The following is a 17,277-nucleotide window of genomic DNA, read 5'->3' as shown; positions in this document are numbered from 1 at the left end:
AAGGTAAACTTTTTAAAATAGAGTAGATTGGAAGAGTTTTTTGTCAAAAGCATACAGAGAAGCTGTCTTTGACGAAAGAAAGTTTTTTCAATGTGAGCTTTTAGCTTCAACTGTTCTTCAAAAGTGGATCATCCACCGCTGACTTAAGGCACTGGTAAAACTTCCACATGATTTTAGTGACCCAACCCTTTGCCACTGCTTTTATTCCATCCACCCAGCACAATGAGTCAACTGATTGCATTTAGGAATTTGCTGTACACCTGTAATTTATTGTGCTGTCATCTCAGAAAGCAGTCTTGTTGAAGAATGACATAGTCTTTACTTTAGAATTTACTGTCCCAATAAAATTATTCACCTAGCCTCCAGTTCCTAGAAAACTCCACAGAGAAAATCACATTGTAAAGAGGGCCCTTTCTTATCAGTAACAACCAAGTAAAAAGTGAATCATTGCACAAGACTCCATGTGAAATACAGATGGCCTTAGAGTGGCAATCAAACTTTAAAAGTTCATGTTTCACAGAACTGGGTTCTTGGAAAAGGTTGCCCTCACACATTGAAGCATTTTTTGTTTTAATGTAGTTACCAGTTGTTTCAGGATGCAAGGAGGAGCCCAACCTCCACACAGGGCAGCTGTGATTCAGATAAGGGAGATGCAGAGTCTCATGCCAATGGCTGAGTCAGATGAGTGACAACACAGAAAATCCAACCCAGCCTTTGCTTTGAGTCTGGCACCCATTAAAAGCCACCTCCCAAGGACACGTGTGACACAAAGCCACGATCTGGTAGGAATGGTGAGAGCCGTGAATGAACACAAAGCTGGTTTCTCCTAAGCCCTCCCATCCTGGAGGCTCAGTGTAGAGGGGTAGGTTTGCCAGGACCGAGGAGGTCCATCCTCCCCTTCCCATGCTGCTCATGGGGCACAGCACACACACCGTGTGCCTCGAAGGGAAAGCAGCCACACCACGGAGCGGCTGCCCCCACTGCTCCATCAGGAGTGGTGTGCTTGGCAAACACTGACCTGCAAAGACCCAGAACTCCTTCTGCTATGGATTGACTACTCCAAAGTCAGCGAAGTTATGCATGAAAACTCAACAGTCTTAACATTCTTCCAGTGCCTCACAGTTAATGCCAGAGTTTTGAAGAAAAAAAATCAGTTTCAGAAACTTGCAATCTCACTACCTATGAGATCCAAGTGCACACCAGTCCTCTTTTTTTTTTATTAGAGAGAAAGCTCAAGATTATGATTAAGGGATATAATTTTCATGAGTCTTTAGAAGATATACAGAAATCTAGAGCACCATCCAAATTTTGCCACTAATTTGCTATGGCTCAGTCACTTAAACTCTCACTTCTCCCTTATTCTTGCCCATAAAGTAAAGCCAATTCTAATGACTGCTCTTACGGTAGAAGAACTGGAAGATTTAATTAGATAATATTTTTGCAACAGGGGAAATATGTAAAGAACTCAGCAAATGCTGAATGTTGTGGCTAGTGCAGGAACAGTGGTGGATAGTAAGAATGCCAGCCCTTTTAGCTGAGGGAGACATAGAAAAAAATCTGTTTATTGAGATGGAACCAAAATTGAAATGGGTTCAATTTTTACAAATTTTCACAATTTCACATTCCAGAGCTTGCTTAAAACCCCAGACATTATGAAACCACACAACCTATTTGCTGCTTTTCGAAACCAGGAGAGTGACTCCCTCATCTCCACAAACCCATTTCAGTCTTGCTTCTACTGCTTCTTCACATACAACTTTCCATTATATATTTTAAAATCTCCATGGCAGGCAAAATTAATTAGTTCAAAAGTCTTATGGAAAACAGGTTTATAGACTTGTTTGATAAATGCAGTGTTTCAGCCTAGGATGGTTTTTCTTTGCACATTAACAGATGAAAGCTACCAGAAATGATGATAAAGCACAGGGTAAGAAACTCAGGTAGTATAAAAGTACTCTTCAGTTGGCTCAGGATGACTTATACCTTGAGGATCTGGACAAGAACCAAGAGGAAGCTTGCCAACAGAGCTTTTCCTCAGCAACTGTCTCTTAGAGAGGCCGTTGCATTCCCAAATAATTTCCTCTATTAAACCCCTGTTCCAGCTCAGGAGTTCCTTCCTTTTGCTGTAGCAATAGGAAAATGCAACCAACAGCATCAGATCCATCTGTACAAGTAGTTTAACTACACAGATCCATGATTAGTATTTTAATTTGTGCACTGTGCTTACCAAAGAAGCTTGAGAGCCAGCTTCAATTCATAAGGAAACATATTTTTCAAAGCCATCTGAGCCGACATGTTCACAAAAGAACACTATCTGACTCACTGAAATCAAGATCCTCCTCAGCAATAAAAACCTGGGGAAAGAGAGGATTTGCATCTTGCCCAGGATGTCAACAGGATTTGCTCAATGACAAGAGATACACTGATCACCAGCAGCCTAAACCCAGCACAGCAGGCATCAGCAGTTAGTCCTGTCCTTGTAGATGTGCTCATAATTCCCCTCATTTAATCAATTTCATTAAGATGAGAATGCTCACATCAGTAAACATATACATTTGGTGAAACAAGCTTGCATGATAAGATTACACTCAGTGCTGGAGTTTCACTGCTACCAGAACGTGCAGCTCTGTGCCATCAGCTGCCACTACCTTTGTTCTCAGTACCCCTATGTTAGCAAACAGGCCCCCAGTCATAGTAAGTGATGGCAACTGACATGGGAGGTGCCTGGGGCACAGAAAGAAATTGATGTTAGTGCTTCTCTGCTGCTAGGATACAGTCCAGGTTTGTGGTTTGGGTTGTGGTCATTAAGGAGCCTAGCAGATTAATATTTTTTCTTATTTCCTCCTTCACTATAGCATTCAATTTTGCTAGGTTTATATCTTGCACAAAAAAAATGTACTGCTAAACATAGATGAGAAAAATATATATTACATACAGAAAACTTATCCTGTAGGGACCTACTAACATCACTTGCAGATATCATATTTTTCTGGTTATAAAACAACACCTCACTATCTTCAGCCGTGCACGGTGACATGACACAAACCTAACATGAAGGAATTTATCTGTTTCCATCTTCTTTCCTGCCACCAGCTGTATGAGAATCATTTACTTAAAAGCAACTTTGGAACACAAGTATTTTGACCTCAAGTATATCAAAACACCTCCAGGCAACCTCCATGCAGGATCAGCTGAGTATAGACTCATTTCCACCATGACATGAAGAATAATGTCATTTGATCTCAGTCTTTTTATCTTTTCTAATGCTTTTGTCTCTTTTGCCTACTCCTCCTGTTACCTGGTGTGCAATATGCACCTTAAGAGATCCAGGGTACATTGTCTCAGAGAAATAGCAATTAATTATTAAACCTGTCTCTATAACAGCCTTCCAGGTGTTGAGACAATCTGTAAGCTAAGCACTGATGTTTATCTCTGTAACACGGCACTACTGCATGAAACCTGTCAGCCAACTGCTGCACAAGCCTTTTCATTTTTATTAACTTTTATTTTTTATGGAATTGCCTAACCATGGAAAAATGCCTATTTACAGAATAAAAGAGACAATCTGTGGTTAAATCCTCCCTTTTGTCCCGTTCTGGGCAGGCATTTGTTGCCATGCAAAACATCCCACTGATTTCAGAACTGTCCTTATCAACTTTGCTGTGTAAGCAGTCAGGAGCTGGAAACCTGGAGCCAGGCTTCCATGCAGCACTTGCCATTTCCAAGCCAGCTCATTTCTTGTGGGATTACACATCATCTGACTAATTTTAAGTTGTCTGTGGAAGGGGAATGGAGTGGGTGAGGGCTGAGAATCTGCTGCCAGCAAAAGCACCCCAAAATTGTGGGGTGAGATTTTGTGCCCTCCAGTTGCCAGATGAACTTTTGGTGATTAGATTTCCTTTGTCGGCCTTTATCAGTATTATTACAGTTAGTTTTTTCATGGTCTATAGCAACACATTAAAAATCCCTTTCAGGAATCTAAAACTATTGTTTTAGATGTCCCAATCACAGTGCAAACAACCTAAAATTAACTTAATAAATGCTAGAAGAGTCCAGGTTTCTTATGGGTTTGTTTCTCATGATTATTTAGAGGTACAAACAGAGGCACTTTTTTTGGTGCCTAACTACTGTATCTCCCTTATGAATTTTTTGGTATCTTCTAAGATAGAATGTATCTGCTACTTTTCTTTCTGGCATGTGACTCTAGGGTTCCTCTCTGCTCCAGCTGGCTGCCTGCTCATACAAAACTTACAGGAATTCAATTAGCTTTAAGCCCACTCTCCAGCAGCCAAATTAAATCAACTGGTGTGTTCAACATTTATCTGAGGATGTGCAGAACATGATCACCCTATTTCCTGAGGAAACCAGACTAGCAATTCCTACTTCTAAGAGCTAATCACTTGCAATGGATGTATGAAATAAATAGGAAAATTAGAAGACAGCAAAAAGGCCAAAGTTAGGTAATAAGAAGTCAAACATTCTATTGTGCAAAAAAATGAACATTAGTCACAGTACAATGCTGACAGCTGACACCAGCTTTGCAACCAGGCAAGGCATTTAAAGAAAGGATGGGCAGCCAGGAGGGAGGTGGCAAGGTGGCATTTTGTCCCAAATCATCTTATATATGCAAGGCAGCATGGGGGAAACTGCACTTGAAGGGAGCTAGTAGATGTATAAGCAAAGGTGGTTGTGTCAAATGAGCAGGGATGAGCTTTTCCACCCTGGATCCATGTGCTGGTCTAGGGAGACTGACCTGCCTCCAGCTTTGCCCCAGCTCCAGCTTCGTGACTTGCCATTCACCCCAGTCGTGGCTCATCTTCCATCTCTCATGGAAACACTCCTGCTGCCTCAACCCTAATGGAGCAAGGGGAAGCTTACTTTGCAAATTCACACACGAGCAGGTGCTGCTGTGGGGAGTCAGCAGACAGTAACTTTTTGCATTGTTTGCAAAAGAGGTTTCTGCCTACATTCTCCACAGGGCAACTGGTCCTGGGGAGGGACTGTGTTTTCAGGCACCTTCTGTACAAATGTGAAATGCTTGCACCTTTCAGTATGGGGAAGGGAAAGGGAGTTAATGTGTGTTGAGAGACATCTCAATGTGTTTCTGGCATTTTCTGGGTTACAGGAGAGATCTGGGCTCTCACATTTTTGCATGGGTGAGTACTGGAGTTTTGAATGGAAAGAAACCCCAAATTTAAAGGACTCCTGTAGCATGTTTTGGCTAAGTGAAAAGCAGCAGCAAACAGGTGCTGGTGGCTGAATGGTAGGAAATGTAGGCCACAATGACAGAGACAGGACACAGAACAAGGTTCTGTGGAGTTAGTACTACTCACAGGTTTGATTGTTTCAATAGCCATGAGGCAAAGTCACGCATTCCATTTGACCAAGTGAAGGTGAGCCTGGAACAAATAAATGTGAGAATCACTAGCTGAAGCAGTAACAAATAGACATGCATGCTTTGCCTCTAGAAAAACTGCTCTTCTTCCTCTACCTGCATCAAGAGCAGGAGCTGGCTTTTATCAGCTTTTTCCCTTTTCTAGCTCTCTGCTGTCTGAGCTACCTTGCTCCAGAGAGCTTTTTCCACACTGGCTAAGCCTGATGCTTTAAGGCCCATGAAGACTTTAAAGCTGCTTACAGATTGCAAAGTGACCTTTTTTAGACTTCAGACTGAGATTGACTCATGTGAACTCAGAGTCTCTGAACACGGATAGCAAATTGTCTTTCATATTTCTAAACTATCAGATAGTCATTAGTTATAAATAATAAATGTCACATAGCTTGCAAAATACATATCCAGCTTATTTAAGAATGCTTAATGCTTGTGGTAAGTTTTTTATCTCCAAGTATTTTTATCTTAACTAGTGGTTTTGGCCATTGGCCTCAGAACTGCCTATAGGAAGGAAAGAGAAAGGTAAATATCATATATTACACTCTTACAAGGTGAAGAAAAGAGAAGGGGTAAGCCAAAGACAGAACTTGGATGAGACCCAGGAGGAATGAGGATGGACTTGTGCATGCATTAGCCATCATGGTTGCAGTGCTTTGCAGAAAGGCTGTGCTTTGTGCCTGCTTGTTGCCAGACACCAGGCAGGAGGATTTTCTGCAAGCCCCATCCTCAGCATCTGGCCTCTGGGAAAGGCAGGACAGGAGGCAGAGCAGGTCCCCAAGCCTCCCAGCTGCACCCCAGGGCTGACTGCTGTGCCAGTCTGCAAGCTTGGCTCCACGTGAATATTGCATGATTCCTCTTTCCTCCATGCAGTTCACTGAGCTCCCATTTCCTATGCCTCTGCTAGCGCAGTGCAGGCTGAAAAATAGTCTTTGTAATGCCCAAGCTTGTTTGCTTTCTTTGGGGATGTTTATTTAATATCTCCTCACTAATGAGTCAGGTTTTTTCTATGATCCACAAGGCATCAATATTGCATGTGCTCAGAGACCTGAAGGCTCAGAAATACATGGATGCTAAGCACTGTGTATTTCAAGCGGCAAGCGTTTTGTTAACAGCAACAGCTAAACAAGCCAGGGAACAGCCTGAACTCCTGGAGTCAAAGCAAGATCAAAGCACATAAAGGTTAATGGGCAAAATGCCACAGGAGCCATTCTGCAGTGGGAATTTATGATTTACAAGCATACCAGGAAAAGACTGTTTTAATCACTAGATTACGCTAAGTACTTGCCAAATTTAATACAGTAAACCACTATTTTTTCCTACTTCAGCATCAAAAAGCTTCCCTTCTTAAATATAGAAACATATAATCAGATTCTTACCAAATGCTTGCCCTCTCCTTCCCCAAGAAAATAATATTTAGAAAAATATTAATATTAAAAATAATATTAATATTATTAATAACACCATCAAGATCTCTGAGAAAGGGGCACAGAGGATGGGGGCAGATTTTACCTCTTCCTCCCTATCCCTATCCTATTTTGTGCCTTCCATGGCTATTTGCTTATAGGCACTTGTCCCATTTGCCTGTGCTGCCCTCTGGGTTATTTTCTCCATGACTTGGAGCTGTCCTCTGAGCAAATGTTTTCTGTTTGCTGCCCTTCTCCATGACTTGGAGCTGTCCTCTGAGCACAGAAATCCCCTGATACCCTCCCCAGTACCCCTGTGTACCTCAGTTTCCCAGCATGCTCCCTGGACAACTTTGCCAAAACAAGGGGGGAAGGATGTTGAGGAGCCCCCCAATCACATCACCAGTGCCAAGGACAAGCCACCCAGAGGGTCACCCCACAGCCAAGAGAAGATGCTGCAGGAGAGAGGCAGCAACCCTGGCTCACCACCTCCTGAAAATGGCATGCTAAAAATTCTATTGTGTGCTTAAATGATATTTATAGACACCATCAATCACAGAGGTCCTAAACACATTAAATCAAAATTAATTTAAAAACCAGTGATCTTCAAGACTCCTAAAAACAGCTCAAAAAATGATGTCATTATAGCCCTCTCCTAAATTTCATGGTTTCAAATAGGTCTCTGATGCTCAGCAGGGCTTCATTTACTCTGAGGCTCAGTGCCTGACACTGGTATCCATCAAAAAGGGGAACAGAGACAGCATGAAGCAAACTCAGACTGACCCTTTCTGTTACAGGACTCACAGCTCCCTTACCTTAACGAAACAAGAGTCAGTGATGTAACATCAGTACACGTTTAGTGTAGAATAAGCTAGAATCAGTCTCACAACCTTCAGAATTAGTAAAAAAAAAACAAAAACCACCAAAACAAAAAACAAACAGAAACCACCCAAAAGAGAGCACAAAAGCAGAGCCCTATCTCTAAGCCAAGGCAAACAGCTGACCTCTTGCTCTGTTTTTAAACTCCAACCCTCTCCTCCCTGTCCCTGACCATAACTGGGCACAGCTGGGTGCCTGCTGCTCGACTCCAGCTGGGGGGAGGTTGAGGCAGCAAACAGAAAACATATGTGAACTACAGACCTTGCTAAATTAACTGTATGCAGCATTTTTCATTCCTGATGTGGTGGCATTTTGGGCAGTGTTGGAGTGCTCACAGGGGTGCAGTTTCTTTGGCTAAAGCCTGCTTTTTGGCCATCTGAACCTAATTTTTGCAGCTATAGCAGATGTGCCATAGCCAAGGACACAGGCATAGCAGCAGGCAGTACCAGTATACCAGCAGTATGATGGGCACAGTTCCTCAGTCATCAGTGGACACATATATTGCTATCCTGAGTTTGACTCTTTGGTCTAAAATGAGTTACTCTCTTGAGTTTGGATTTTCCTGGCTACTTGTGTTTTTATTTATGTTTACCAATTCATCAGCGCTGCTTGCAAAAATAAGATAGCACTTACAAGCTATTCTCAAGAGAAGAAGCATTTTACATTCCAAGTTTTACTAGAGCAATGGTACTAGAAGCAGAAATAAGGAATAAATTAGTGTGTCTCATTGCAGTAATGCTGCTTATTCCCTGCATAACTAACCTACAAGGGCAGAGGAATATTAAGTACCATGTAGGCCACTGATTTTCTTTTTCATGCAAAAAAGAAATTCTTCCTCAGCTCCTTTTTTTTTTTTTGTTTTTTGTTTTTTGTTGTTGTTGTTGTTGTTATTCTTCTGCAGAAAGTCAAACCACAGGCAGCTTTCTTCTACAAACAAATCCAATTAGTTAAGATTGTGGATGGATTAAGATTTAAGACTCCACAGAGAAGCCTGGATGGGAACCCTTTACGTTAGCTAGTTCTTATTCAAAAACAAACAAGGATGGAGGGCAGCACCACATTTAACTTGGGGACTGGTGGGTGGAAACCACCAGATAATTAAAGATCTCTCTTTATCACCCTTGAAAAGGGAGGGTCAGATAAGGCAGGATATGACCCATTACCGGCAAGGACAGGTATGTAGGTCACTGTGTCTCATGGAAAGACGCAGAGCAGAACCCGAGCAGCAGCCTGCACAGTGGCCCAGATCAAAGAAGAATTTGGGGACACCTTCACACAGAGCTCTGCCCATGGATCAGGGAACAGCAGAACAAAGGAAAACACCATACCCAGCTCTCTTCTCCCTCTGGAAAGACAAATTATCATCTTGGCTGCTGTCAGGAGATAGTTGATAAAAGAAATAAACCTTTGATTAAGAATTCCTAGGATTTTTTAGGCCCAGAAATAGGGAGGGCAAACAGGTGCAGGGAGTATGCAGACAGCTGCATGTACAGCATGAATGACTTCTGCTTGATCCCACTCTTCCTGGACTTCTTTCATCCAGAAAAACTGTCAGTGAGGAGAAAGGAACAAAGATTTCTCTCCTAAGGCATAGAACGCAAATGAGGCAGATGGCAGGACTAATACAAAGGTTTCAGCCATTCATTTTCTGGGAATGGGTTAGGAGAGATCTGAATCCAGCTTCAGCAGGGTGAGCCACCAACTAATCTGCAGCTCTGGCTGAATAGCTACTACTGCTCTTGGAAATAAAAGTTGCCAGCATGTGGATGCCAATAAAGTCCTCATGGTCAGCTAAAGCTGATTGCATGAGAGAATGCTGGAGGAGCAGCTACCCAGTGGGAGCCTCTAAGGGTAGAAGGCTGACAGTCACTTCTCCACTGCTCTCTAGTGAAGGCTGTTTAGATCCACGTGACTCCAAGGAGGCACTTTGCTTGTCACCTGCTGGGCAGTTCCTATTGATTATATGGTGCTATGCAGCAATAGGACCTGTCTATTTCCCTGGACCAAGACATGGGTATTTCAGGACACGGTATTTTAAATAACTGTTTATACAGTAACAGCTGGCTGCAATGAAGTCATCTAGTGTTTCTGAGGTTACTTAGTACTGCAGAAAAATCAAACAAGAATCTGTCTGAGCTCCTTAAATATGGCCTGTGTCCCAAAGGGTGCTACAAAACCCATGAAAGTGGCAAGGGCTCAGCACTGCAGCAGAAGTTGCTCTGGGTGCTAGCAACCCAAATTTTGGCAGTCTTTGATCTAACCAGCTCGAATATTGGGGGAGAATCCTAACACTGCAGAAGCCTCTTTTATGATGAGGGTGATTAAACACTGGAGCAGTTTGCCTAAAGAAATGGTAGATGCCACACCCCTGGACACTTCCAAGGCTGGGTTGGACAGGGCTCTGTACAGCCTGATCTGCATGAAGATGTTTCTGATCATTGCAAGGACTAGATGACCTTTAAAGGTTCCATCCAGCCCAAATATTCTATGATCTCAATTGCACCAGCCATTCATTCTGCTCTCATCAGAAAGGTACTGCTGCACTTTCTACTTCTGCTGCTACCACCTCTGAGCAGAAAGCTGCCAGTTTATCAAGAATATCTGCCACCAACAGAGCTTATTAGAGGCTAAGAGCTGTCTTCTGTGAATGTTGAGTTGGAAATGAATTTTCTTTTTGCATAGTAATAAATCTGAATGTCGCAACCCCCTGGAAAATAATTGTTTAGGATTGATCACAATGGAGAAACAATTTTTTTAGAGTATGCCTGTGGAGTTTTTGTGTCATTATGAAAATAAACATTTTATATGGAAGAAGGAAATTTATTTTTAAAAGTCTCCAAAAGTGAAAGTAAGACACTTCACTACCATCCAAACATTGCAAAACATTAATTTCTGTAGAACTGTAGTTTTTTACTGGCCTGCAACAGCTGTAATTGCATATTGGTTTTCTGTCCAATTCTAATCAGTATAGCAGTATCCAACAAGGTGTGCTGAAAAATTATATCACATTATATGGGCAAAAATGTACTTATAATGTATTTGTAATGACAAAAGAATGAATTTGATAAATGTAATTTATTTCACTCCAGCGGGGTGGTATGACAGATCTGCAAAAGGTGGGACCCAGGTGAGCCTGTGCTAAAAGAACTGCAGGAAGAGCTGTACCATCAAATCTCTCCTCAGGAGCAGTAGACAATATGAAGATATTAGATCAGGGGCGAAGTGGTCATTTTGAGCAACTTTGCATTTAAAATTGCCAAGAAAGCAGAAGGTTGAGAGAGACCAGGAACACAAAACCTGGGTTCCAGGTTATTAGCAAGTCAAATTGTGAACTGATGTCAGGAACGTGGTGATGATGATGTCATGAATTTCACAATATTTGGCGCAGTTTCCTACAGCTCTTGTTCCTGCAACTGTTTCCAGCCTTGAAAGTTTAGAAAGTATTAACCAAGCACTTCAAACCAAAAAAGTAAATAAAAAAATACATCAAACTAGTTATTAAACTGCCCCAAAGTCCCAGAGTTTTCCAGCAGACAGCTCATGCTCTGTGATGGTCTGAGTTGAGCTGATAGTGCTGGCTGCTCAACTGGAGAAAATTTGATTTTCTTGAGGGGAAGGTAACTAAGAGGAGGTATCTGTTTTTAAAGATAAGAGGCTAAAATACAGTGGCAGTGTGGTTGGTAGGAAGGAATAGCTGTAGGTTTCATGTGTCTTTTTTGTCTGTGTGAGAGACAGAGCTAGGAGAAAGACTAAAAGTGGATCCTAGCTTTCATGGCAATCTTTACTTGCTCCCCATCTCTTTCATATATTTCTTACATAGCACTGCAGAAGTTTTTGGACACCTGGGAAATGCATCACTAACTGGGATATATATATATACACGTATACATGTGTGTATATATTCATATATATCTGTATATGTGTATTTTAAATATTGGCAACCCTTTAGTCACCTTGGGCTTTGTAAGAAGCAAGAGTCACAACATGCAAGAGGTACCAAAATAAGAATGTAGCTGCCACAAATCCATCTTTAATCCTCCTTTAATTACACGGGCCAGTGGGGCATTAACGCTGAGACAGCGCCGTGCCGCAGAGAGCTCCAGCAAGTGTAAAGGAAGCAGCAGCACCTGATGATGCAGGACAGTGTGAAGTGAAGGCTGTAATTAGGAAACCATTTTATTGTGAAGCAGGCAGCCCAATGAAAGCAGCTGATGAGACCAGCTGACTGCATCTCTATTGACAATAGCCTGCTAGCATCATTAACATGTCATTGTTTTCCCCCCCACCCCTAGCTCATCTCTGAGTGCATAAAATGAGGTAACCTCCCCACACCACAATGACCAAAATCCTCAGAACTGCTTTGCTGAGAACTGGCCTGAATTTCTGTGTTGTGATGGCCACTATGTTGGGTATGGGGAGGAGAATTTCATCTCTGGGCTCACCAATGGCAAACAGCCAAGAAAGGATGGGTGCATCCTACTCCTGCTTCACACATGCTCCCTCATGTGTGAAGGACATGGAGCAGATACAGGAAATACAACTAGGCAGTGATAGATGCAGAGGAGTAGACTATGCTCAATCCCAGCAGAAAGATAACAACAAATGCAAGGCACTTCCACAGAGCTCTTCCTCAGCAAACTTAAAATGTTCCTCACACACTTTACTGAATTCATCACTCCTGGCTCTTCTCAGAGGAGGTCAAAGTCCAGTGACCCGTTGTCCTCTCAGGAAGACTGGGGCAGAGAGAGAGAGCAAGGTGTTTCTTTGAGGCCTGACACAGGAATAGAAAATGAGTCTGCTGACTTTCAGTGCTTCATTCTGAAAAATTTAGCTTATATGCCTCAAAAAGACCTTTGGAAATCCCTGACTAATCTGTCCCTCGCATCTGGTACCCCATACTCTTTTCCTCCCTGAGAGTATTTTGTGCAGTTTGGCTTGGAGAAACTGACAGCTTCTCTGTGTATGCTGATGGACTAGCCCCCTGCTTTTCAGCTCAGCTGTTAATGCAAGTGGAAATATATCCAGGAAGAAGTTTGTCCTTTTGCTGCCCTTGATGCACCTAAGACTGAGCCTACAGCATTTTGGGTCTCAAGAGCTCTCAGTCTAGTAGCTTGTGAAAACATTCTGAATTTACTGCCCTCTTAACCAGCAAAGAAAATAAATCTTCCTTGCCATAAATGCTAATGTTGGTGCACTGAGAAATCCAAAGGGAGGCTGCAGAGGGAGAGAGAAACATTCCCCATGCGATGATTAAAGTGCCAGTTCATGAAAGCTGACGTCAGCGCATGCTTTCAGGGTGGCAGAGCACTTTGCATTTATCCTTTCCTTGTTTGTGCTCCATCTGGATGGGCTCCAATGGAAAAAGAAAAACAGAGGGAAAAAGAGAAGCTAATGCCTTTCTAATACAGTTCTGAATTCCTCTGGTTTCACACAGGGAGCAGGCTCTCAAACATCTAGATTCTGCTTGCCCAGTTCAGTGAGATAAAAGAAAATGAAGGCAGCCGGTGCTCGAGCCAAACAAAGTCATAATTAGATTGTCATAGCAAACAGTCAGCTGGGGCAGCTCAAAGGAAGACCAAAGGAGAGCACATGGGTAAATAACATCTTATTAGGATTTGATAACTTGCAGGGACAACCCTGTTTCCCATCAAGAAGATTCATCCCAACTCACAACTGCTTTCATACAAAGTTTTGAAATTTTGAAACTCAAAAAAGCTACACAAGTAAGCTCCAAGTTTCTGCTAAATATGGTCTGGTGGGAAGACACCCAGGAGCAGTTCCCCATCTCCATGGCTGGGAGACAGGATAAGCACAGCCAGTACTAGGCTTCCTACTGAAGCAGATTTTTCCTCCCCAGGACAGAGCATCACAGGGATTGCCACAAACTCCTCTTTCCATAACTTTTTTTTTTTTTTTAAATTTCTGAGCTGCTATTGGAGTCAGTGGGAAAGGCTTACCCAATCACTATGGTCACACACATGCTGCAACTGCTCCAACAATTACACTGCAGGGTTTCTTGCTGAAGATGGCTCCTGATAATTTGGTTTTAGAGCTACACACTGGTACTGTCGGGCAGCAGGGATGATGTTTGTGCACAACAGTGGTTTTGGTCTGTGGTCACTCTCATAGCTAGCAAAATTACTTGGTACAGACAGATCATGTTGATAAATACAGGAGTTAGCTTGGCAGTAAAGCTGCCTCTTAAATACTTTGAATAACAGCTTTGCATTTACTGGAACTATTCAAAAGAAATAACTTTTCTTTCTCCTCAGACATGCTGGTGATTTAGTGTTAGTTCACATTCAAAAGTCAGGATGGCAATATAAAAAAATCAAAAGGTTCCAAACCAGTAATATTTTTCAGCTGAAAAGTAAAGTTAAAAGGCAGACATCCTACATTGCTGAATATTCTGAAAATAAATAGCCTTTGAAATAACATTCTGAAATGAAAACTTTCAAAACTTTTAGGTTCACTTTTCCCCATAATTTTTCTTTCATCAAGTAAAAAATGAAAGACAGACAAACAAGGAAAAAAAAATCTCCATTTCATCAGCCTAATTACTTCTCAATAGGATCCACTTTTTTCTGTTCTGGAGGACATACCATCAACCATGCAAACAGATCTGAGACCGGACCCCTAAAAATCCTGACTGTTCCTACTCAGTGTGCAAGGATCCCTTCAGAGCTTGGTGCTACCTGCAGCCTTGCACCTGGCAGGCTGGAGGTGGAACCTGCAGCTAATCTCTGGGTGTGGGAACGCAGATGGGAGGGCAGTGACCTTCCCTGTCGCCTCCCTTCCCCACCCCACAACACCCGCTCCGCGGTTTCCCCCGCAGCGCTGCCCGGTGCCTGTGTGTCCATGGAGCACCGGGGCGGAGCTGGTCCCCGGTGCGGATCGCTGCTCCCCACCCCTCTCTCCCCCCTGGAACAGACTGCCAATATTTTGCCGTATTTGCATTCAATCTAAGGCGAAATATAGGCGTTAAACTGGCACAGCCGCCAGTCTCTCCCTGTTAGTGATCGAGTGATAAGTTGTGCAGTGGTTACAAAACCGGGCTGTGTCTGTGCAGCCAGGACTGCTGGGTTTAATCTCCTGCTCAGTCACTGACTCATCACGTAGCCTGGAGAACATCATTTCACCTCTCTGCACATAAATTTCATCATCTTTACTTGGGGGGGTAATAAGGCTATCTCACAGGAATGTTAAGACACACAAATTACCCTCATGAATATTTGTAAAATTCTCCAGATGATGCTTCGACAAAGGCAATAAGTTTTTTGTTGTTGAAGAAGTAACAGCGAGGGGAATGTCCTAATTGTCAGGCTGGCTTATTTACTTCCTTGTACCAGAGATTTCTGGCAGCTGTAACAAAAGGATGTCTCAGGTAGGGGAAAGGGTGAAGAGATTGTTTGACTACTGCAAGTAGGAGCAGCAGCAGGAAAAGGTCAGCTCAAGCCACAAAAACAAGTACGTGATAGATAAATGTTATGTCAAAGGCTAAGTGGCATTTGTGGCATTTTCAGCTCAGATGCACAAGCAGCTTATGTAGATGACACAGTGATGCAATAGGTATGTCTAATCCTGTTATCAATGTTCCACACAGTGCCATGTCATTTCTCCAGAGTACATGCTGAACTCTGGTTTTGGACTTTAGAAGCATTTAGATACCTGAAGTTCTGCTTTTGCACCTTCTCACAGGTGCCATTTTTCCTGCCTACAGTGAGGATCTCATGTCTGTCCTCCACCTGGGGCTGTCTGGGAAGCACAGCCTGGGTATGTCAGCACCCCTGCTCCCCAGAGGGTCTGGGATGAATCCTCAGGGACACAGGATGATTCATGCAGTCACTCAGTTTGGCTGTGCGATGTTTAGAAGCTGCTGTAAGCCAGGCCCTAGGGGCTGTACCTGCAGACAGGCAAAGTTTCCCAGGGCTCCAAAATCTGTGCTGAAGTAATAGAAGATGGTTGCTGAGAGAGCTAAGGAGAGAGACAACCTGGAAACTTTCAAAAGATGCGCTCTTGATTTTTGTTGTCTAATCTATCCCAGCTGTGTCCTCCCCACTTACTCCTGTGTTTTCCTTTGATCTGAAAACTGATTCAGAGGATACCTGTGGGCAGCCTGGCAAGTGCAGGTAAATCCCTCGTGGGTGGAGGAGAGCTGCTGAACCAGGCAATTCCTGTGTCTTTAACCAGTGCAAGAACACAGAACATATCTTCTGCCTCATCCACCCACTGTGAAGCCCTTACACAAGGCCCAACTTCCCTGCTGCTGTTGAACTGAACCACAGCTGAGCAGCCCTGGCTGCTGTTTCACTTTGGGGATTCTCTCCCATCACTACCTAAGCCCATTGGGGCCCTCAGGTGGTGCTTTCCATCACCTAAGCAACACAAAGGGTAGCTAAAGGGCCTTCCTCCATGGCTAGTTTTTAACACCAAAAGGAATTTTTATAAAATCTTTGATGTTTAAGATAGAGATACTTTGAAGGTATCATGCTCCCTTTCTTTACAGCCATAATAATTTTACACCAATGAGAAAGCACTCTTAGACGTCTGGAAGCAGCTGGCTTCTCCAGCTGAAATAGCTCACTCCAGGGCCAGCCCATGGATCAGTGGCAGGAATTCCTGCCTCTCACAGAACCATGTCCCTGCAGCACCCCTAGTCCAAAGGGACTACTAAATCCTTCTTGTAGGGAAGCAGAAGGCCTGGAAAGTAAAAGCACCCTACTACAGAAACACATTCATGGATCCCATGCTTCATCCAACAGAGAACATTAGCACACTTTCATACCCAGCTTCTACAAATCCTGCTGAAGGCCTGCAATTAGGGAAAACCCATAGAGTTCATCAAGTGATGTTTTCTCAGTGAACTTAATGCAGTTATGACTTCATCATGTGTGACAATTTCATGGATCACAGAAATGGAAAGACATAAGGAAACTTCCTATAGCCAGTGAATAGTTCCAACCACCCCTTAAATAAGCTCACCTAGGTTTAATAGGATTTATTTTCTAAAACTGCTCAAGTCATGTGGTTTTTCTGTCTTTTCCCTTGGGGTACTGTTCTCTCCAATGGTCACCACCAGAAATATTTTTTGTTTCTGCTAGAATGGTCATCAAAAGCATCTGAAGATAATTTTCAAAACAAGTATGAGAAATCTACCATTCTCAAAGAGATGGTGTAATATCTGATATCCACCAAAGTTAAGAGGTGGCAAGGACACTTAAATGGAAGATACTCAGCATGTGCTAAGTTAAAATCTGCCAGTCTTTCTTCCTCCTTCTTCCAGCACCCCTTTTTAAATACAAACTCCTAGACTCCTGCTAGAGATGCTTCTAAGGTCCCTGGTTGAGCAAACCAGGTACTTGGAACAGAATTAGTTTTAACACAATAATTCACAGAAGCATCCCTCCCTGTTGTGCCCAAAGATCTGTGATACCCAGAAAATTTGTTTTATTTAAATAATATATGAACTACTTTATGGATAGATTTTTTTTGTCCTGCTGGTCCCAAAATCCCAGATACCTTCTTTCTAAAAACAAAAGGGGGGTGCTTGTAGGGGGAGAAGAGCAAGCATTGCAAACCTATGATCCTCCAATAGCAAATTCTTTA

The 17,277-nt window shown here is 42.8% G+C and overlaps 1 protein-coding gene across 2 annotated transcripts in view; it reads right to left on the bottom strand.

Annotated features, from left to right (window-relative positions):
- The window catches only part of PLB1 (phospholipase B1), a 118,921-nt gene that overhangs the window by 19,508 nt on the left and 82,136 nt on the right, over window positions 1-17,277 (bottom strand). Inside the window, exons 57-58 of one of the 2 annotated variants that reach the window (XM_039697808.1) lie at window positions 5,334-5,399; window positions 1,536-4,854 (exon numbers count right to left, since the gene is read on the bottom strand). In XM_039697808.1, coding sequence (XP_039553742.1) covers window positions 5,367-5,399 — 33 coding nt within the window. In that variant the 3' untranslated portion in view covers window positions 1,536-4,854; window positions 5,334-5,366. Of the gene's footprint in view, window positions 1-1,535; window positions 4,855-5,333; window positions 5,400-17,277 lie in introns of those variants that run through there. The other variant, XM_039697809.1, reaches the window with a different exon arrangement.

Source organism: Passer montanus, unplaced genomic scaffold (assembly GCF_014805655.1).
Source record: "Passer montanus isolate IOZ18808 unplaced genomic scaffold, ASM1480565v1 scaffold12, whole genome shotgun sequence".
NCBI lineage: Eukaryota > Metazoa > Chordata > Aves > Passeriformes > Passeridae > Passer > Passer montanus.
Note: the sequence above shows the minus strand (reverse complement) of the source record. Positions and strands in the feature narration are given on the sequence as shown.